Source organism: Trachemys scripta, chromosome 3, assembly GCF_013100865.1.
Source record: "Trachemys scripta elegans isolate TJP31775 chromosome 3, CAS_Tse_1.0, whole genome shotgun sequence".
NCBI lineage: Eukaryota > Metazoa > Chordata > Testudines > Emydidae > Trachemys > Trachemys scripta.
The window spans coordinates 122,412,647-122,435,628 of record NC_048300.1 but is presented as its reverse complement, the minus strand read 5'-3'; the positions used below and the strand labels follow the sequence as shown (position 1 = coordinate 122,435,628).

Sequence of the window (22,982 nt, the reverse complement as noted above, 5' to 3'; positions counted from 1 at the left end):
TTCCTGAATTGCAGGAAAAGACGGCACTGACAGGTTATGGATATCCCTGGCTACCTCAAAAACCTCAGGTGTTGACAGCACAGGAAAGGGGTCCTGTGTCTGCAGTACCGAAAGGTATGCTAGGTCATTCAGAGATTGGTCTCAATGGACTCTTTCTGGGTTCTGGAGTCAGCAATCCCTCCTGGCTTATAGAGTGCTCCTGGGGGTACGACTTCTTTGAGCACCCCTCTGAGTCCTTGCGTCAACTCAGAGCCTTTGTAGTAGACTTGGAAGGCCCCACTACTGAGTCTTTAAGAAACTTATGCAGTATCTTCATAGGCACCAGTGATGTGGATCTACCTGTGGACTCAGTCAGATCAAGTCTAGCACTCCTGACTGACTTGGATGTTCTTGGTACCCATACAGAGTGGAAAAGTTCCAACAGTGGATGAAGCATAGACTCCCTAAGCTGGTACTCAAGTCAGACAGCCCTGTCCATTTTCGAGAAGTGTTTGAAACTGCTACAAATGTGACATTTGTCACTTACCTGAGCATCTCCCCGACACTTAAGTCAGCTGGGGTGTGGGTCACTCACAGCATAGACCTGTTACATGAACAACAGGCCTTAAAGCCAGGAGAACAGGGCATTAGTTTGGTACCAAACTTGGTACTCAACTGGGCATTGGTAACCCTACATTAAAAAAATACTAATCTATACTTATTCTTATAACTAACTATTTACAGATATCCTACAGATATACTAAAAACTAACACTACAGGTATTATATGCACTAAGGATGGGAAGATAAGTAGATACGAAGATCACATCAACAACAACAACCACTATTGCTAGAAGTAGGAAGGAACAGAGAGGGGTTGGGGACAGCGTGGTCCTCGATACCTGTGTGCAGTGGTACGAGGCAACAGAGGCCCAACGGGTACAGCTGAGGGAAAAATCTCTTGACAACTGTGCACAAGGCTCGTGCACATGTACAGTGCAATGGACATGTGCAATCACTTGAAGAAGAACACAAATTCTAGCTGTTTTTATGCATTCCATCTATAGTACATACTGTACATTAATTTCCATCTTCAGTAATTTTAATATGATGATATATCTGTAAATTCCGAGGTGTCCTATGTATCACCGAGGGCCTGATTGGGTCCACCATCCTTACTCGACATAATGGAGGGTTGCTGAAATGGGCCCTGAGTTCTTATATTAGATAAAGCTCCCACTATTTAATCACATATCTCATATAAAATTGCTTACATGTCTTACAACACATGCAAGTAATGTCAGGCAGAGACTAATGACTGCAGAATTAGACCCAAAGTTTATATCAATTACGTGCATGGTACAATAATTACCTGAATTATATTTCAAGCACTTGTGTGTTTGGGTGAATTAATCAGTTTTACCTGATGATTCAGCTTCTTGTTCTGAAGAATTGTCAGTCTTTTCTGTGTGAACATAAATATTAATATCTATTAACAGCGCAACACTAATTCATTTGTTTATATATAATTTAGTTAATTATACCTTTAGAATGCTTTTACATAACTCATGTTTACACAGCTCCAACTTCCATTCCTTCACAGCTCACATCCCCTACACCCAAATCATTCCCCACCCATTCCTTCCCAATACCCCATATCCTATATCTATTACAAAATATAAAATGTAGATAAAGTCAATGGCAAAGTATTATAGATGGATTGGTTGTGGAGGGTTATGAAGGTGTGTGAATTGGGTATGTGGAGAAAATATGGAAGAGACAGAGCTGGGTACTCAGTGTGTCAGAGTTGAGAATGAGTATGTGGTGTGGAGGGATTGGTCAGGTATTAAAGAAAAGTAAGTTGGATTGTGAAGGCTATGAGTTGAATGTGAAGGAAGTCTGAGACTGACATGGACATGTGGAGATTGTAAGGATGGTTGAATCAGGTGTGTGCCTCCTGGAAGCATAAAAGTTGCATATGTATCAACAGAATAAAGTCATTTGAAGTATTGCCAGCGTATGCACCACAGCCTTAGTACTTTTTTTCTTAACCACCTATGAAAAACTCTTGTGCTATAGAAAAAAAAAAGTATATGGAAACAGCAGACTTTTCACCAAAATGCATGCCTAACTCCTATCAAAAGTCAATAGGAATTTTTTTGCACATGGAGAAATGTAGCATTAGCATCAAAAGTACCTATCCTCACTGCTTTCAGAACAAACTGCAAAACTCACGTTTTCATTTTAGCTTTTCCGCAGAACAATAAATAAGAAGATTTAAAATATTCTGACAATGGAGATGAGAAAAGGAGAAAGGGAAAAATATATTTTCTTTTTTGAATATAAGGCACTTGGATAGCACATAATGGTTGTGGGACAAAATAGATAAATATTTCTTTACCTTTGCTGGTGTCAGATCTTGAATCTCTACTCTGCTCTTCCATGCTTCTTTCTTCCTCAGGCTTAGTGGCCTCACTTTCTTCATATTCATCTGTTTCTTTGTAACTACCAGTTTCTTGGGCATCTATTGTAGCTGTGAAATATCATTACATTTACAGAAGTCATAGCATAAGACAAAAACATATTTATTTGAAATTACTTCTTTAACCATAATTTCAGTAACTATTTGTCTTGAATAAAAACAGAAGCAAAATACTGTACCTGAAAAGGTTAAAAAACAAAACAAAACAGAAAAAGCATTTAAAAACATTATAAAGCACACTTGATGTGAGCATTTCTATAATCTTGATAGAGTGCAATGATTCTAAATATTGTCAAACTTAGATTTTTTTTTTTTTTTTTTTTTTTGAACACAGAATGTCCGTGAAATATGATGCAGCTGCTGGCTTCCACCCCACAACTTAGCATGCTGGTAGCCTCCGTGAAGCCAAGAACACTAGCAGCAGGGGCTTGGACAACAACAAGAGAGGAAAACACAACACCTGCAACCACTGGTCTCCTCCATGAAGTTAGAAATACCACCAGCCACCTCCACCATCCCCTCAACCCTCTTGTGTAGAAACATCATTTTCCCGCCTCAATTTTCTTGAGACTGAGATCTGATGAGAAGAAGGTGCCCGCCCTTTGTACCCTGTTCTGAGGACCTTTCTTTGTGTGCTGTGCCATGACAGCTTTGCTTTTCTGATCCCCATGTGCATGATGGCCAAAAAAGTAGAGTAAAGCTGTCAAGAGCTGCAGAGGTCTGGGATCATACTGGAGGTGTGAGCCTTGTGTTCTCAACTGTGATGGGCATAAGAAGATAAAGCAAGCGGGGACTGATATCTGTGTGAAAACCAATTGTTTAATACTTATTAACTATCACACTAGTTCATCATTGGGTCTTATTTAAAAGCATAGGGCAGTGGCTAACAGTGACCCTAGTTAGCAGCTCATAGTGTTTAGTACAGGTTGGTGATTAATAGAATCATTATGATCCATGTTCTAATCATGGAGGAGGCCCCTGACTTTTTTTGTAGTGGTGAGAAGCGGTAGGTGACTCAGCTGTCCTTGTTCTAGTCAGTCAATGTGAGTTCCATGTAGAAAGTTTGTAGAAACACACTTCACACTAACATTCTTTAGCTTCATTTAGTGCACAAAATCACTAAAAAGAAGAGGAGAGTGAGGCAAAAGATGATGAATGGATATAGGACATTCTCATTAGTGGGCTGATGTCTCAAAACCTTATGTAAAGCTCATCCAAATTTGAATAGTTGTTTTCATTGGTTACTTAATGTACTCCTAAAAAGAAGAGGGTTACTCACCTTGTGCAGTAATTGAGGTTCTTCGAGATGAGTGTCTTGTGGTTGCTCCACTGCAGGTGTCGGTGTGTCCCTGCATCATAGATCGGAGATTTTCGGTAGCAGTGCTCAGTCAGTGCACGCATGCATAGTAGTCATCTTGCAGAGCCGTTGGCACCTCATCTAGCACATGCATGACCCAACCCCTTCAGTTCTTTCTCTACTGCAGAGCTCTTTTAGCGAACTCTGAAGTGGAGGAGAGGCGGGTGCCTAGTGGAACACACATCTAAAGAACCTCAGTTACTGCACAACCCTCTCTTCTTCTATGAGTGATGTCCCTGTGAATGCTCCACTTCAGGTGACTGTAGAGCAGTGCCCCACTGTTAGGGTGACCAGATGTCCCGATTTTATAGGGACAGTCCCGATTTTTGGGTCTTTTTCTTATATAGGTTCCTATTACCCCCCACCCCCGTCCCGATTTTTCATTTTTGCTGTCTGGTCACCCTACCCACTGTGGATGGAAGGGGCTTCAGATTCGCATATGTTGTTGCAGAGAGCATAGTAAGGCCTATTATAGCATCTGACATAGAACTTTGAGTGATGGCATAGTGATGTGCAAAGGTATGCACAGAAGCCCAGGTAGCTACCCTGCATATGTCAATTAGAGGTACATTGTTCAAGAAGGCTATAGACATTGCTATGGAATGTGTGGAGTGGTATCTGATCCCTCATGGGTGTTTTGTGTTATGCAGTCAATAGCAAAGTTGGATACATGTAGAGATCCATTTGGATAGTCTCTGGGTTGATATTATGCATCCGTTGGAGCGTTGTGGAAATAAACAGCCTTGGCGATTTCCAGAAGGGCTTGGGGTTCTGTCCAAGTAGAACGCTATGGCTCGCCTGATGTCTAGTGTATGTAGAATGACCTCTTGTGAGTTCCCATGTGGTTTGGGGTAAAATGTGAGGAGGTGCATGGGTTGATTTATATGAAAGGATGTTAATATTTTAGGTAAAATTTTTGGGTGTGGTCTCAACGTGACTTTGTCCTTAAAGAATATGACATGGGGGGCGGGGGGGGGGAAATCAGCCATTGGTGTCCCAATCTCACTCACTCATCTAGCTGAGGTGATCATGACCAAAAATGTGACTTTCATAGATAGATGAAGGAGTAAGCAGTTCGCCAAGGCTTCAAAAGGTGCTCTGGTGAGGCATATAAGCACAAGGTTTAAAACCCATGTGGGTGAAGATTGTTGGACTTCCGGGTAAATATTCTGTATGCCAGTGAGAAAGTGTTTAGTGACTGGGTGTGGAAATATGGAGGGTCCCTCAAACTTAGGGTGAAAGGCTGTAATAGCCACTAGGTGAACTTTAATTGAGCTTATGGATAAGTCTGATTCCTTCAGTTCCAGTATGTAGTCCAGTATGAACGGGAGTAGTGCTGTGACTGCAGTCAACTGTTTTTGTTGGCACCATAGTGAGAATCAATTCCATTTTTGGAGATAAGTATTGCGAGTGGTGGATCCCATGCTATTTAATAACATGTTTCACTTGTTCTGAGCAGGCTAATTCGTCATATTGGAACCAAGTAGGAGCCACACTTTGAGATGAAGTTTCTCCAGATTTGGGTGCGGTGTCCTGCTTTTGTTCTGTGAAAGGAGATCCGCCCACAGTGGAAGAGTTCATGGGGCACAGACCACTATGCGCATCAGGTAAGGTTACTATGTCTGTCTGGGCCACATTGGAACTAATCAGTATGATATGGGACCTGTCAGTCTGTATCTTGTGAATTACTTGCGAGATTAGTGGTATCGGTGGGAATGCATATATGAGTGACGCATCCCATGGAATGAGGAAGGCATCCCCCAGTGACTGGGATCCCAGTACTTCCCTGGAGCAGAACAGTGGCCACTTTAGCTTATTGATGATGCAAACAGGTCTACAGAGGGAAAATCCTATTTCTGGAATACTGACTGGAGGACTCTGTTGTTTATTTCCCATTTGTGCTCCTGGGAGAAATGTCTGCTTAGCATGTCCTCCATCATGTTCTGGCAGCTGGGGAGGTAGGATGCTGTGATGGTTACATTGTGGAGTATGCACCAGTTTCATGGCCTCGGTGCATAGTGAGTGGGGACGAGCTCCTCCTTGGCAACTGATATAGAACATGGATGCTATGTTGTCGGTCATATCTGGATTGACTACAGCTGGTGAGCTTGGTAACCCCAGCTTTAAGGCTGCCCCCCAGGGGGACAGTCCTCGAGCCAGGGGCCCTGTAACCCACGATCCCAGCAGCCTGCTAGGCGGGCTTTGAGGAGTGGAGGAAACATGGAATTGGGAACAATTTTTTAATGGAATATCAAAAATTTCTAGCAACATTGAAATTTTCATCTCTAAAATTTTGATTTTGCAGAAAATGAATTTTTTGTGTTGGAAAATCATTCTGATGGAAAATTCTTGACCGGCTTTAGTCAGAACCATATTTTGAAGCTCCTTAGTGCATAACTATCACCCTCAATTCTAGAATATTTATATTCAATGTTCCACTTTGCCATTTCCCTCATTTGATCCCCATGTATATAACATTTAGTTAATATTTAACATATGACTTCCTTAATATTCTAATTACAGTTTTTCTGGAAAAGATTCTGGCTTGAAAATAAAACTGTGGAAAAGAACACAGCTTAATACAACATAGCATACCCATAGAGTAGACACAGCTGGGTAAAACAGTGAAGCCCAAAGAGAAATCCCATGCTTTGTGTAATTACTTTCCAGAACAACTTTACAACTCTATAACCATGATGCCTTTTATATGTGCTGATAGAGGGTTTAAAACATTCCCAAATAGTAGCTGCTTTATTTAACTAACCTAAAAGCAAACAAGACAGCCCAAAAAGCTGGGAAACACCTTATTCACCTTGCTCTTTTAACATTTTTTCTATTTCCAGCTTATTTTTCACTTTTGAAATAGCAACATCTATTGCATCAATACGAGCTTGCTCAATGATTTTTTTCCTTGCTTCTTCCATACATGGTTGAATAAGTTTGTCCATATCAAGAACCTAAAGAAAATATTTGAAAACATAAAAATAAGTCTAAATAATTAATCGTAATAAAATTTGATACATAGATGAACATATGCACAGATTCAGGCACAGATCACGCAATTCTGTAACAGTCAGTTACAATAGTAATTGTATTTGGAAAAACTGCACAGATTTCAGTGAAAGCGGCATTTGTCTCGTAGTTTGTTTGTGCAGTGAGTTACTTACAAGTTGTTATGAATTTTTCTTCTCTTATGTGCAAAAGATAAGACACAGACTCCCCACACAGTTAATGTAAATAACTGACAACTATCTTCCCCAGTAAGGGAAAAATTAGGAATATCATAATTGTAACCTCCAAAATAGGTTACTTTCCTGTAACTAGATTTCACAAAATTACTGCATTTTTTCCACAAATCCATACATTTTGAATGTGTGCCCTAATGACCCACTAAGAACATAAAGCTACACCTCTACCCCAATATAAAGCTGTCCTCAGGACCCAAAAAGTCTTACTGCGTTACACTGCTCTACAGCCAAAATGCTTCTGAAATAAATGTAGTCAAACTTTACTAATTCTGGGTCACTGAGAACGAAAATGATGCTTAAAATTGTTGATTGGCTCTAGTTTTCAAGATATGCTATTGGGTCAGTATATATGACCTTTGACTTGGGAATGGCGGAGGATAAATGAGTTATAAAGGGAAGGGATCTCAATTTAAACCAGAAATGACTAAAATACATTTTTGACTGGATCTATGAATAAATCTATGACTGGGTTTGGACAGTACCTGCTTTTTAGGCAAAGCAATGAATGATGCAATCTGAAGCTGGTATTGCATCATACATGATATGAATTGCATCATGTTATTCCTAGACATCATGGATGATCCAATCATAACGAAGCTTACATCACTCTGCTGGACAAGTTGCCCTATATCAGCTCTAGAAATCATACAGTGTCGTGCTCTCTTATTTGTCAGTGTTTGATTTTGCAAAGGGATACATTTCTGTTTTAGCCAAAGTGAGCAGAGATGCCTCGTACTTGTGTGAACAGTGCAGATAACTTCTGCTATGTTTGTGGTGAAGTGAATTTTGCATCACAAAAGCGCAGTATAACCACTATGGTTAAGAAAGCCTATCACCTTTATTTTGATTGCAAAATTGGAGATCAGGACAAGAGGTGGGCCCCACACATATGCTGCAACACTTGTGCAACAAATCTTCGCCAGTGGTTGAACAGGAAAAGGAAATCTATGCCTTTTGCAGTGCCAATGATTTGGAGAGAGCCAACAGATCATACCAGCAATTGTTACTTCTGCATGGTGCCTCCGGTTGGGAAAGGTGTGTCAAAGAAGAAAAAGTGGACTGTGCATTATCCAAACATTCCATCAGCTATACACCCAGTACCCCACGGAGAAGGACTGCCGGTTCCTGACACACCAGAATCATTCTCACTTGAGTCAGACGAGGAAGAGGATGAAACTTCTGGTCCTGAACCATCAATGTCACAGGACCCACATTTTCTCCCATCCTCCTCCTCTGAACCACACCTCATAACACAAGGTGAACTGAATGACCTTGTCAGGGATTTGGAACTACCCAAGAGTAAGGCAGAGCTGTTGGGCTCCAGACTACAGCAGTGGAATCTCCTGGCAGGTGATGTTAGGGTTTCCATGTTCCGTGACCGTCAAAAGGATCTTGTCCCATTCTTCTTCATGGAAGGTGATCTTGTAGCCTGCAACAACATCAATGGTGTGATGGCAGCCCTCAACATCGTTCACGATCCAGATGAATGGAGGCTGTTTATTGATTCATCGAAGACGAGTCTTAAAGCTGTTTTACTGCATAACGGCAATGTTTTGCCATCAATTCCAGTTGGTCATGCAGTCCATATGAAGGAAACCTATGACAACATGAAACAACTTTTGAGGTGCATAAACTATGACCAACATCAGTGGCAGCTTTATGGCGATTTGAAGGTTGTTGCTCTCTTGCTTGGTCTGCAGACTGGATACACAAAGTACTGCTGTTTTCTCTGCGAATGGGATAGTCATGCAAGAGATTCCCACTACATCAAGAAAGATTGGTCACTCCGACAGTCATTGGAGCCTGGAAGAAAAAGTGTTCAGCATCCACCACTTGTTGAATCAAGGAAGATTTTGTTACCGCCCTTACACATCAAGCTGGGTCTGATGAAGAACTTTGTCAAGGCCATTGACAAAACACAAGCAGCTTTCAAGTACCTCCGTGGAAAATTTCCAAGGTTAAGTGAAGCTAAGATAAAGGAAGGTGTCTTTGTTGGTCCTCAGATTCGTGAACTTCTTCGAGATGATGCATTTGACCATGCACTGCGTGGCAAGGAAAAGACGGCATGGAAAGCCTTCCAGTTAGTGGCAATAAATTTCCTCAGAAACAACAAGGCAGACAACTACAGGTTGTTGGTGGAAAACCTCCTCAAGGCATACAAAAGCCTTGGTTGCAACATGTCACTAAAGATACATTTTTTGCACTCTCATCTAGATTTTTTTCCACCGAACTGTGGAGCAGTGAGCAACGAGCACAGCGAGCGATTTCACCAGGACATTGCAACAATGGAGAAACGCTATCAGGGCAAATGGAGCCCATCAATGCTTGCAGACTATTGCTGGACAGTGACAAGAGATGGTCCATTTAATGAATACAAGAGACAAGCTAAGAAGCGCCGAGTAGACACTGAATAGGACTAAACTATGTACATAATAGTTTTTTGCCTTTTGTTTCATAATAAATTTTATTTATATAACCCTTTTGCTGATTTTTAAAGTGTTACATAAACAGGACAGGTGAAATATTATCATGTAAAGCAACCATAAACACATGAAAAGACCTAAGTTTACAATTTATGATTAAAACTCTACTATCTACACAAAACACTTGCATCTGAAGAAGTGAGGTTCTTACCCACGAAAGCTTATGCTCCCAATACTTCTTTTAGTCTTAAAGGTGCCACAGGACCCTCTGTTGCTTTTTACAGATTCCGACTAACACAGCTACCCCTCTGATACTTACTATCTACACAATATACATAGACATAAAATGTAAAAACTTAAATATCTTAGAAACAGTAACCAGTTGTTTTAATTGTCATATCTGAATTCAGCACATCAAAATACATAATAAATAGCACATTTTATCTCTGAAGCAGACGACTTCTCAAAAATTGTAGACCAGTGTTATAGGTGAAACCGCGTTATATCAAACTTGCTTTGATCCGCCGGAGCGCGCAGCCTCCCCCCCGCTCCCCGGAGCGCTGCTTTACCGCGTTATATCCGAATTTGTGTTATATCGGGTCGCGTTATATCGGGGTAGAGGTGTAATTAAATGGTCTCAGCATCTCTCTCAAGAAGATATGTAGGGGGAGAGAAGTGTGATCCAAACCCTGCAATGTGCTGAGTGCCTGCTGAGAACCCTCTAACCATTATAATCAATGGGAGCTGTGGATACTTAGCACCTCTCAAACTCTGGCCTTGTATTTTTAAGATACAAGATTAAATTTTGTTTCAATTTTCTTTATATTCTCCAATAAGGGCTGCCTTACTAGTCTATAGTCATACAGTCACAACATGTATACAGTTAAAATAAGGAAAGATATTATACTAGTAAAAATAAATTACTACATGAAAGTATTAAGGTATACTACACTGCATAGTAAACCCAAACTCTGACTATGTTTAAGCTCAAGCCCTCTAACACATTCCAGTATCCTCTCACAACGCGGGCTGGCTGGCTCACCCAGGGGTATAAGTATGACCCCATGTTCTGCTGTAGCATGCATCCAAGCCCACACATTTAGCAGTGAAGATGGCAGTAGCAGAAGCCCAAGTTGCAAGGCTTGTGTTCAAACATGCCAGCAAGTTAAAGAAGTATGGGCTGGATGAATGGACTATAAGTTGGATAGAAAGCTGGCCAGATCGTTGGGCTCAATGGGTAGTGATCAATGGCTCCATGTCTAGTTGGCAGACGGTATCAAGAGGAGTGCCCCAAGGTTGGTCCTGGGGCCAGTTTTGTTCAATATCTTCATTAATGATCTGGAGGATGGCATGGACTGCACTCTCAGCAAGTTTGCAGATGACACTAAACTGGGAGGAGTGGTAGATACGCTGGAAGGTAGGGATAGCATACAGAGGGACCTAGACAAATTAGAGGATTGGGCCAAAAGAAATCTGATGAGGTTCAACAAGGACAAGTGCAGAGTCCTGCACTTAGGACGGAAGAATCCCATACATTGCTACAGACTAGGGACCAAATGGGCTAGGCAGCAGTTCTGCAGAAAAGGACCTAGAGGTTACAGTGGATAAGAAGCTGGATATGAGTCAACAGTGTGCCCTTGGTGCCAAGAAGGCTAATGGCATTTTGGGCTGTATAAGTAGGGGCATTGCCAGTAGATCGAGGGACGTGATCATTCCCCTCTATTCGACATTGGTGAGGCCTCATCTGGAGTACTGTGTCCAGTTTTGGGCCCCACACTACAAGACGGATGTGGAAAAATTGGAAAGAGTCCAACGGAGGGCAACAAAAATTATTAGGGGGCTGAAGGACATGACTTATGAGGAGAGGCTGAGGGAACTGGGATTGTTTAGTCTGTAGAAGAGAAGAATGAGGGGGGATTTGATAGCTGCTTTCAACTGAAAGGGGGTTCCAAAGAGGATGGATCTAGACTGTTCTCAGTGGTACCAGATGACAGAACAAGGAGTAACGGTCTCAAGTTGCAGTGGGGGAGGTTTAGGTTGGATATTAGGAAAAACTTTTTCACTAGGAGAGTGGTGAAGCACTGGAATGGGTTACCTAGGAAGGTGGTGGAATCTCCTTCCTTAGAGATTTTTAAGGTCAAGCTTGACAAAGCCCTGGCTGGGATGATTTAGTTGGGGATTGGTCCTGCTTTGAGCAGGGGGTTGGACTAGATGACCTCCTGAGGTCCCTTCCAACTCTGATATTCTATGATTCTGCCAATGATATCCCACATTTCTCTCCCCCAACTTCCCATGTGATTCCTTGAATCGGAAGCAATGTCCTGGTTTAAATACAGCTCCTGGGCATTTAACTCTTCCCTTTCCATGCTGACTGTTTGATTGTTTACACAGTTAAGCCTTGCTTATTGCCCACCTCCCAGCACACTACTAACTGGCCAGAAGAACACATCAACATACTGGCCAAGCTGTGGTGTGAGGAGAGCAAGATCCATTACTTTGGGAGCAGTACTAGAAACCTGCATGTTTATGAAGCCACAGAGGCTGGTGGCACTGGGGATCCACCATACTGATAATCAGGCCTGGGAACAGAGTAAGTACCACAAGACTGCCTATTGCAAAGTGAAGGATGGGACTGGTGTGTCAGGGAACAACTCAGCTCGCTACCCCTACTACAAGGAATTTGATTGGTTGTTGGGAATTGCACACAGCACATGGACAGTATTCAGAAGAAAAACTAATGTTCCTCCAACACTAGGAGATACATGGATTGTGCTGTTCCAGCCAAGGAATGCTGAGAATTATCAGGAAGAATGGGGAGTGGATCACACTGAAGCAGATTGTTTCTTGGTGCCTTACCACTATGGCCTTTAAAGGGATGGTCTCCTGAGTCACTGGTCCTGACAATAGGAGTGACCCATCAATCATTTCTACCAGGTCTGGTGTGGGTTTCGGGTGGAGGGGGATCTGAAGGGTTTGGGCTCCCTTAGCATCTATAAAGTTGGCAGCAGCCCCACAGTCTATCATTGCTCATTGTGGGGGAATCTGCTGCACCTGCCCCAACACCTGCAACTGTAGAAGCAACTGGAAATGCAGAGAGGTATCATGGTTCCCAGGTTGGGTTCTGCTTGAAGGCAGTGGGATGGTTCCAGAGCATGGAGTTCTGGTGTTGCCCAGGCCAGACATGCCTACTGAGCTGACTCATGTTGCAGGGAGTGTGCAGACCCAAAATAGCTTAGCTGGATTTGTTTGTGGGCTCAGAGCATTTCTGGTATTGCAGAATGGATAAACAAGTTCTCCCACAATACAACATAAACCAAGCTCTAGAGTCACTACAGCTAGCAAAGGTGCTAAGAACCCTAGGCTATACCCCCAGAAGCTACAGCATCATATATATCAGTGTACCACAGTATAAACATGTTGGCCTGGATAAAGGGCAGATATGAGGTGTGTGTATCAATGCAAAGTACATGCTCAAAGATGAGCTTGGAAAGCATGGGTTTGCATGCGCAGGTACACAAATATGGGTCTACTATGTGGTGTGGACATAGCCTTTGTGGAATGAGAGGGTGGCATGTATCACTGTTTGAGATCAGACATATCGATAGTATTCACATCAAGCTGCTGTGACTAAAGACAATCTGAACAATATGTACTACTTTTAAACAGAAGTGAAGAGCATACGTATAGTATCTTGCATCTAACATCCTTACTACTATTCAAATAACATTCTAAAATCTGGAAATCTAACCCTACAAGTTACTTAAAAATATTTATATATACCCACCTTTCCTTTATATTTGTTTGCAATCCAGTTACAAAGAGTTGTTTTTCCAGACAATGGAGGTCCAAATACTACTACTTTACAAGGAGGAAGTGGCATAGGTGGTAGCAGATAGGGACGTGGATTCAACATAAATTCTCTCAATGCTTCTTGAGATGAAAATAAATACATTTTACCTAGGAAACTTTAAAAAAATTGAAAAATATACATGGTTAATCTTAAAACATAGATCTAACACCCAAATCATACCAAATTTTGCTTACCTGACAGCTAAATCTGGAAGCCCCATTACAATGTTACCCTCTTTTAAAGCTACAGGACATGCTCGACCCCACCTGCTTCTACACCATCGGTATCTAGGTGCTATTATTTTGAAGGATGAAAGAGTCCGGAAAAGTTCATCCTGTTAATTAGAACAACAATAAAAGTATATGTACTTTTTTACCTATATTTTGTACATGCCCTATTTTGTGTGGTTTATCATTTTGAAATATTTTCTAAGAAAGTGAGTATACCCTTCTTAAAGAATTGTTGCATTGTGCTTAGTAGCTATTTTAAAACCAAAATATGTGAATTCATTAAGTTTTTTTCAGACTAGCAGTACTCCACTGTAAGGAATAACTATCTGAGATATTTAATTTTTAAACATAACCCTGTTTTTTAAAAAATGATTTGTAGTAAAAACGAATATATACATTTTTAAAAGAGCATGAAGCACTAATAACTTACATTATATCTTCAGAGCTGGCATTACTAAAAGACTCAATAATAAAGCGAGTCATAGGAGAAAGAGAAAATCTTAAATACATTGGGCAGTACAAGTAATCCTTAGCTAAAGAGATTGGTATCGGAAGGGCAAAGAGACCAAAAGCTGAGGAGAAACACCTGAGTTCTAGGTTTGTGGAATGGAAATGCCAATTATGATATATCAATCATTTGACAGAACTATTTGCAAGACATATCAAACAGAGGATGGGAAACATATCCATTACCAAAATTACTTTTTGTCTTTCTCAATACACAGGAATCTTACTCATTGACCATTCACAGGATCTATTAAAGATGTATTCTGTGAAAATATATTTTTTTCTGTAAAAGTAACCATAGTCAGGAAGGTCTCACTAGCAACTTATCAAATCTTTGATGATTTGGTGACACAACAGGAAAGATCACTATGCATACTTATTAGTATAAAGGATGTCAAAGGATATCATACTGATGAGCCCTAAGAATTTTCTGTCTGTAAGACATCTATGTTCTCAGTTGCACATAGAAGGGGCCCACAGGACTTCTCTTTTTCAGGAGATCTCCCTACAGAAATCACACTATAGATGAAGATAGAAGAGGTCAACACTAATCTACCTTATTTCTACTTTAATGTGGAAAGTAAAATGTATCTGCTTTTAGGAACTGAAGCACATAGCGTTTTTATTTTTGTTTTTTATCAGATATGTCACAAAGCTTCCAGGGGAAAAATGGAAATGGTATGAAACCAGCCTGCTGATGGGATTTTTATCCTTTGACCAAATTTTCTTTCAACAAATCTTTTTTTATGAAGGATTTTCTATAGGTTTTTTTCAAAATAGCTTCAGTCCAAAGCCTTCTTAATCAGATCCTTTTTACGATTGAAGGCATATGCTTCCCATACTTGTTTTATCCAGGGATATTTACTAAAGTTCTGATCTGTACATGGGTAGGTGTGAAACTCATTTTTTAAATCCACTTCTTTGCCACACTAGCATACTGTAGATGCCTCCACTGCTTGAATTTATAATATTTGATGATAAAGCAGAGCATCTAAAACAAAGTTATCATAGTCAAAGTACATAATATAAAGAATAATGCACAAATACTGTAATTACTGCAAGCAATCAAATTTCTAGAAATGCAAATTTCACACTTACAGTTTCCATCCCCTCTGAGAGCTCTTCTTCTGGGTTTTGAAGTCTGGTTATAAGAGCTCCATTTCGAAGGCCCATGGATTGAAGCCGGGCTATCACTGACTAAAGAAAAAAATTATTTTGAATAAATTAACATTTAAAATTGCTTTTGTGATCTGAAAAAATCCTTGATGTGTTTGAAAATTATAACTTGGTATTTATATATTGCCAGTATACACAGCATTGCCCAGTAGTACAGCCAGGGGCCCTGTTACATATTCAGCAGAGTTCCCATTGGATGTTCAGGGGGATAGACCATGCAGAAACCTCTTACTCCAGCCCTAACTTTCCTGCCTCTACTCATGAAATGAGTCCCAGACTTGTAAATGGTCTAGAGCTGGGGAGGGATAGATAATACTGCAAAGGCTTTCTGCTCATTAGGGAGTGGGTGAGACCTGTATGCAAAGGGTTTTCATGATGTGTGATAAAAGGGGTGAGGAGAGAATTTAAATGATTTCCTTTGGTGATTAGAATCTGTTTATAGACTTGGAAGTTAGTACAAGTCTTTGTTATTCATTAAGCAAAAATACATTAAAAAAGAAGCCTGTCAATGGGAATTAACTGATATTACAATGTATCTAAGACACAGGCTCCTGTCCTAGGTATAGGAAGTATGCATGCAAATATTCTTGAGATCAAGAAAGCAATTTTTGCCATGATGAGCATATAATGAGCTTTGCCATTATTCAGGGGTGGGTAGAAACAGATTGTGGGTATTATTACATAACCAGATGATCTTTAATATATTTATTCATATTGAATCTCTCTATTTTACTGTTTTGATATAAATTTGGGCCCCAATTCTGCAAACACACACATGCTTAATTTTATTACTATAAGTAATAGTAGTAGTAGTAGTAAAGTTCTAGTAGTTCAAGTAGTAAAGTTAAGCACATGTATAAGTGCTTACTGGACCATGGTCCTAATTTGTATTCAGGGGAGTGAGAATATGGTGAAATGGCAGTGATGGAGTACTGTCCATGAGATTGAAGACACTCCCATTTTTTTCATTTTACACCTTCCCGTCGCTGCCCCATGTTGCAACAACCACCCATCTGGCCGAAGCACAGGACAGGACTCCCATCATTGCTCATTAACACCGCTTTTTAGTTAGGAGGAAAGTTGGCTATAAAGTGACATGAGAATTTAACTTCAACTACAGGGGCTAAGCACACAGACTCCATAGAACTTCTGGGAAATGGAAAATACCATCCAGAAATGTAATCCATGTCTCGCTTTGCAATGCTAAGCAATGCCACAATGCTATTAAAAATGTCTGAACTAGTTTTTAGGTTAAATTATGCTAAACTAATTCATAAAATATATTTTATTGAATAATAATTGAAAAAAATTAGTAAAGTATAATCCCATTTATCCAAAATCTCCACATTAATTGAATCCCTTTCCTGTCCCCTCTGTATCTCATGCTGGGGGACAAGGAAGGGATTTGGATAATACAGAGGTTCAGATAATAGAGCAGTGGCCCCCCCGACTGGACTGTAAGGAGGAGGAAATCCATGGTATGCCCACATCTTGAAAACTATGTGCAGATGTGGTCACCCCATCTCAAAAAAGATATATTGGAACTGGAAAAGGTTCAGAAAAGGGCAATAAAAATTATTAGGGGTTTGGAACAGCTGCCATATGAGGAGAGATTAATAAGACTTGACTTTTCAGCTTAGAAAAGAGACGATTAAGGGGGGAATATGATAGAGGTCTATAAAATCATGACTGGTATGGAGAAAGTAAATAAGGAAGTGTCATTTACTCCTTCTCATAACACAAGAACTAGGGGTCACCAAATTAAATTAGTAGGCAGCAGGTTTAAAATAAACAAAAGGGAGTATATTTTCACACAACATCCAGTCTGGAACTTCTTGCCAGAGGATGTTGTGAAGGCCAAGACTATAACAGGATTCAAAAAAGAACTAGATAAGTTCATGGAGGATAGGCCCATCAATGGCTATTAGCCAGAATGGGCAGGGATGGTGTCCCTAGCCTTTGTTTGCCAGAAGCTGGTAAATGGGTGACAGGGGATGGATCCCTTGATGCTTACCTGTTCTGTTCATTCCCTGTGGGACACCTGGCATTGGCCACTGTCGGAAGACAGGATATTGGGCTAGATGGACCTTTGGTCTGACCCGGTATGGCCGTTCTTATGTAAGACAAGCCCCAAGCCATGGTAGAGGCCACCCTGCTGCTGAATGGCTCCTGTAGCAATGCAGGAAACCCTCTGCAGCCCAGATGTCACAGCCCCATTCCCTCCCTCCTATGACATCTGGGCTGCAGAGGGCTCTCTGCTCTGCCGCAGGGCTGCTGACACCCAATCCCTGCAGGTGCAAGGAGGGAAGGCTGTAGTCCTGGCAGGGCAGCGTAGAGGCTGGCTGGGGGTCTCTGATCTGCCCTAACCTTGCACCTACAGGAATTGGGTATCACTAGGTCTGTGGCAGTACAGGGAACCCTCTGAGGCCCGCTGTCATGGGAGTGAGCAGGGCAGAACAGGAATCCCAGTTTAGGACTGCCAGGAAGAGGAGGACGAGCTCCCAGCTGTGGGGCAGGCCCCCCTGCTGCTGAATGATTCCTCCCTTCTCCATTATCCAAACTCTCAATTATCCAGATAAAATCTATACCCCCCCCCCCCGGCTATCTGGATAATCAGAAGTATAATGTAAATGCTTTTATAACTTCATCCATGCTAATAATGGTGTTTGTCAATTTAACAAATTACATTAAATGATGACGATGATAACCTGATGCAACATGATATGGCTTGTTGCTAAGATATGGAATGTTTAGTAAGCATAATCAGATTTCTTTTGGCAGTAACAAGTGGAACAGGCATCCCAAAGAAGTTATTTTCTAGCAATAGTGTCATGACTTATAGAGCAATAACGTTGCCAATATCATCTTAATAGAGATGATAGCTACAGCACACAGGTTCTTTTCTAGTGTAAATTGTCTTAGTTTATGTGCAGTGTACTTACTGCAAAGAGCTCATTTGGGTGCTTATTTCCATCCAGTTCAATAAGATACTGAGAATCTTGCTCAGCCATCATGTCCTGTATGTTTAAGAAAAAAGACACATATACACCCTTTAACTGAGTATGACCAACAATTAATGACATTGGGTCTGATCCTGTTCACATTGAAGTCAATGGCAAAACTCACATGAATTCCCATGGCAGTAGGATTCAGTCCATAGATTAAAAACAAACAGCATTTAGACTGCATGACTAAAAGTCATGGGTATCAATCCAAGGCTTCTGGAAAGGAACTTCTATTTTAATAGTGAAAATTAAATATCTTGAGAATTTCAAAATTATAGTTACAGTGAGGTCATAGATCAAATAAAAAATCCTAGATCAAGCCCAACATATTTTTAAATATCTAGAGAAAATAAGCTTAAAGATGATATGACCATGAACTCCTAATAGTCTCTGATATAACTTTCCACCCATAGTAGTCTAGACTGCCAAGGTTGAGAGTCCTAATTGTCCTTAAGTTTATCAGATGAGTCATAGACGTCACTGCCTGGAGACCGGAGTTCTAAACCTGGTCCTGACACTGAATTTCTATGGGAACTTGAACAATTTACCTTTCTTAGCCTCCGTTTCCTCATCTGGAAAATAGGGATAATTGTGTTTATCTATTTTATAGGGATGTTGTGAGGCATAGATAAACAATACTTGTCAAGTGGTAACTGCAAAATATTGTTGCCTCTTGACCAGAGTAGTTGGTCAATATTTGGGGCATTGCTAGGTTGTTTCCTTTAGGAAGATAAAATGATGATAGAGTCAGGTGTTTCTTTGGCGCAATAGTGTTTATTTACAAAGAAGGTATACAAAGTCCTGTTTCCCTGAACACAGTAGAAACAAACAAGAGTCAGTTTCCTTGCTTCACAATTTCCATGCCTACCTTTCCAGCCACTACTCTGCCCAAAATAAGCTCTTTCACTTGGGTTCCTCTCAGGGCCAAACTGACACTGCTTTTCTGACTCTCTCCTGGCTTTCTGCATGTGACCACCACAGAAACACATAGCTCCAACCAAAGAATGGCCCAGCCAATATGTTTCCAATGACTTCCAGGGCAAAAACAATGAAACAGGAGGAGAAAGATCTGTTAGGAACTGTGAGGAGGACGGTGGCAGAGAGAAGAAGAGAGGAGAGGAGAGGCCTATTGGAGACTGAGTGCTGCAGGGGCCTCTTCAATAGTGAGGGTAGCTGTACTTCAGATACTTCCCTATCTGGAATTATAGAAATAACATTAGTGTATGTAATGGAATATTAAACTGTATTATACTGTTATGCCACTAGTGGACCATGTGTAAAATACCTTTTTTAAAGTTAAGCTTAGCCATATCTGGCAGTGTATTAAATGATCTTATGCTGAGCACATCTGATGTGCATAAGCAAGCTATGTAGCCATTCCATATCAGGTACAGAAGTATATGACATAGTGTCAGAAGCAAACTAAGAACAGAAACAGAAGGAAAACAGCAATAAAGGTTGCACATGGAAGGAACAAAGCAACAAAGATTGCAGGATCTCATCAACATGCCACTCTTCAGTACCCCAGAGCACTTTAGCTTTGACAAACCTTCAGAATGGACTGACTGAACACAATATTTTGCCAGATTTCTCATACCTACCAAGCTCCACAAGGAAACTAATGATATACAGCAGGGATCGGCAACCTTTGGCACGCAGCCCATCAGGGAAATCCGCTGGCAGGCTGGCCCGGTTTGTTTACTTGCAGCGTCCGCAGGTTCGGCCGATCACAGCTTCAACTGGCTGCGGTTCGCCGTTCCAGGACAATGAGGGCTGCGGGAAGTGGCACGGGCCGAGGGATGTGCTGGCCGACGCTTCCCACAGCCCCCATTGGCCTGGAATGGCCAGTGGTAGCTGCGATTGGCCAAACCTGCGGACGCTGCAGGTAAACAAACCGTCCTGGCCCATCAGCAGATTTCTCTTACGGGCGGCATGCCAAAGGTTGCTGATCCCTGATTTACAGGTATCTTTTTAAATTTATGCTATGGGGAAGCAAGCAGAGCATATACTTATATCATTTGACTTTACTGAAGACAGTCACAAAGATGACTGTGAAAGGGTTCTGGCTATGTTTGATGCATGCTTTCTACCACAGAGAAATGTGGTTTATGAAAGAGCATGTTTACATCAAAAAATTCAAGAGCCAGGGGAAAATGTTGAATGTTTTATAAGAGATTGGCATACGTTGGTTGAAAACTGTGGGAATGCAAAACATGAAAATACCAGAGACAGGCTGATTACTGGGTTAAAAGATAAAAATATTTCACAGTAGCCATAACTGAAGAGAGCTTTAACACTAGGCACAGCTATACTGAGAGCAAAGAAATCTGAGCTGGTGAGACAGCAAAACCTAGAGCAACCTGACAAACTTGAAAAACCTGAAACTGTAAAGAGACAATTGAGTGTTAAACATCACTAGCATAAAACCCCTGAGGCAAGGAACTCCCAGGCTAAGAGGAACAAATTCCAGCCTGCAGGCACAAGGTGTGGAAAAAGTCACATGATGAAACATGTCCAACCAAAGACACACAATGTCATAAATGCATGAAATATGGACATTTTGGAGCTGTTTGCCACATGAAAGCAGGCAGGGAATTGACTCATATTACAGACAATCAAGAGCCATTGTTTCTGGGATCTACCACTTGCGATGACATACACTCTGCTTGGAGAGTGAATATTCTGTGAATATTCATGGCAAGGCTATTGACTTTAAAATTGACTCAGGAACTGACATCACAGAAGGGACTTGCAATCACCTTCAACCCCTTCCAGAGCTGAAGTTGCCTGACACAGCTCTGACTAACCTTGGAGTTATTCTGAACTTTCTGGGTCAATTCACCACAGAAACTTATAAAGACAAAAGCTTTGCATTCAGAGGTATGTGATCAAAGGATCAAAGACCAGTGACCTTCTCAGCTGCAGCATGGCAGCCATGATGGACCTAGTGAGAAAGGTGGAGGAGCTTGAGAGAGGATTTGATAATATTAGACTTTTGAAAGGAGATCCAGTACAAATCAACTTAAGAGACAATGCTGAACAATACAGTGTACAAACACCCCTACCTGCAAAACCTTGGAAGAGACTAGCTTCAGATTTATGTGAATTAAAAAGACATGCCTGGTCATAGTGGACTATTTTTCCAGGTTGTAGTGGGACAGTTACCCCACACCATGAAGAGTAGGGGTTAAAGCAGGCCAGAGGGAGTCTGTGCAGAGGCCTCCAATTAGAGGAGGGCTCACTAAGTGAGCCAATTGGGAGGTGGCTTGTTGCAGCGGCCAATCAGGGCCAGCAGGGGCCATATCTAAAGGGCTGCTCAACAGAGCAGAGGGCAGTCTCTCCCTGGCTTGCCTAGGAGCACCATGGCTAGAGCAGTGATGGGTAGGGTAGCAGAGCAGAAGGAGCGTCTGGCTGACTGCTGCCAGACTGAGGCCCTGGAGGAAGGGCAGATAAGGTGCTAGGGCTGTGGGGGGAAGTAGCCCAGGGAAAAGAGGCAGCAAAGGAGTTGGAGGAGGGGCAGTGAGTGGCTGCCAGCTATAGGGTCCCTCCCCCTTCCTTTGCCCCCACTTGCCCTGAGGGAAGTGGCCAACACAGACTACAGTTTGCCCCTGGAACAAGGGACTAGACTGGGGACTGCAGCAGGCCACTGAGGCAAGTGGCTGGACTATAGACTATAGACTGCTGGTTCTCCCAAAAGCGGGGAGAGACAGCAGAGCGGGGCACAGCCCAGAAGAGGATGCCATGGTCTGAGGAGCGACGTGGGTCACAGAGCGCTGGAGACAGCAAAGTGGGAGAAATGGTGAGTGAGACACCACCAGAGGAGGGCACCCTGTGGAATGACTTAAGCTAATTCCCAGAATGGCCAGCAGGAGGTGCCACAGTGGTGAGTCCCACCCCGTTACACAGGTATACAGAAATAATGTACTGGAAAGACATGATGTTGCTATGTTATCAAAAAACGGAAGTACATTTTTGCTCACTTCAGTATTCCAGAACAATTAGTGATGGACAACAGACCAGAATTCACTGTAGCAGAATTTAAGTCATTCTGAACTAAATATGATTTTGAGCAAATTACTAGCAGCGCACATTATGGAAAGATTGAGAGAGCTGTACAGAAAATCCTATAGTAGGAAGATCCGTTCCTTACTCTTCTGAGTTACAGATCAACACCAACAGCAGCTACTGGATACAGTCCAGCACAACTCCTAATAGGAAGACAAGAACTACTGTTCCAACTTTGGAAAAGAATCTATCTCCAAAGTGGCCAGGCATGAAGGCAAAAAGAGATGATGAACAGTTTTACAATAGACAACACTCAATTAGAGAATTGCCAGGTCTGGAACCAGGTGACCATGTTTATGTCAAACTGTGTGGAGAAAAAGGATGGACAACTCCAACTGTTGTAAAGTAAAAGAATTCAGCGCCCAGACCATATGTGATCGAGACCAACAGTGGAGAGTTCAACAGAAACTGTTGAAATCTATGGCTTGTTCCTCAGAAAGAACAATCAACAGAGCAAACCATACAGATGGCACATGCAGAATAAGAAGATGACAACGCCAAACCAACCAGAGGCAGTCATTGCAACTAATGAACAGCCAGATGACCAAACTGTTATGTTTGAATAGTAAAATTAGAAAAAGAGTATGATTCAGAGACACTTAACAGACTGATATGTACTGAACTTCAAAGATAGCACGATAGTGTAAATATTATCAGTGGT

The 22,982-nt window shown here is 41.5% G+C and overlaps 1 protein-coding gene across 1 annotated transcript in view; it reads right to left on the bottom strand.

The window, feature by feature from the left end:
* Nucleotides 1-22,982, bottom strand: part of AK9 (adenylate kinase 9) — a 155,146-nt gene that overhangs the window by 97,951 nt on the left and 34,213 nt on the right. The window contains exons 9-15 of the mRNA XM_034765894.1: nt 18,194-18,268; nt 15,174-15,272; nt 13,533-13,672; nt 13,273-13,453; nt 6,630-6,774; nt 2,380-2,511; nt 1,402-1,443 (exon numbers count right to left, since the gene is read on the bottom strand). Of these exons, the coding sequence (XP_034621785.1) occupies nt 1,402-1,443; nt 2,380-2,511; nt 6,630-6,774; nt 13,273-13,453; nt 13,533-13,672; nt 15,174-15,272; nt 18,194-18,268 (814 nt within the window). The remainder of the gene's footprint in view (nt 1-1,401; nt 1,444-2,379; nt 2,512-6,629; nt 6,775-13,272; nt 13,454-13,532; nt 13,673-15,173; nt 15,273-18,193; nt 18,269-22,982) is intronic.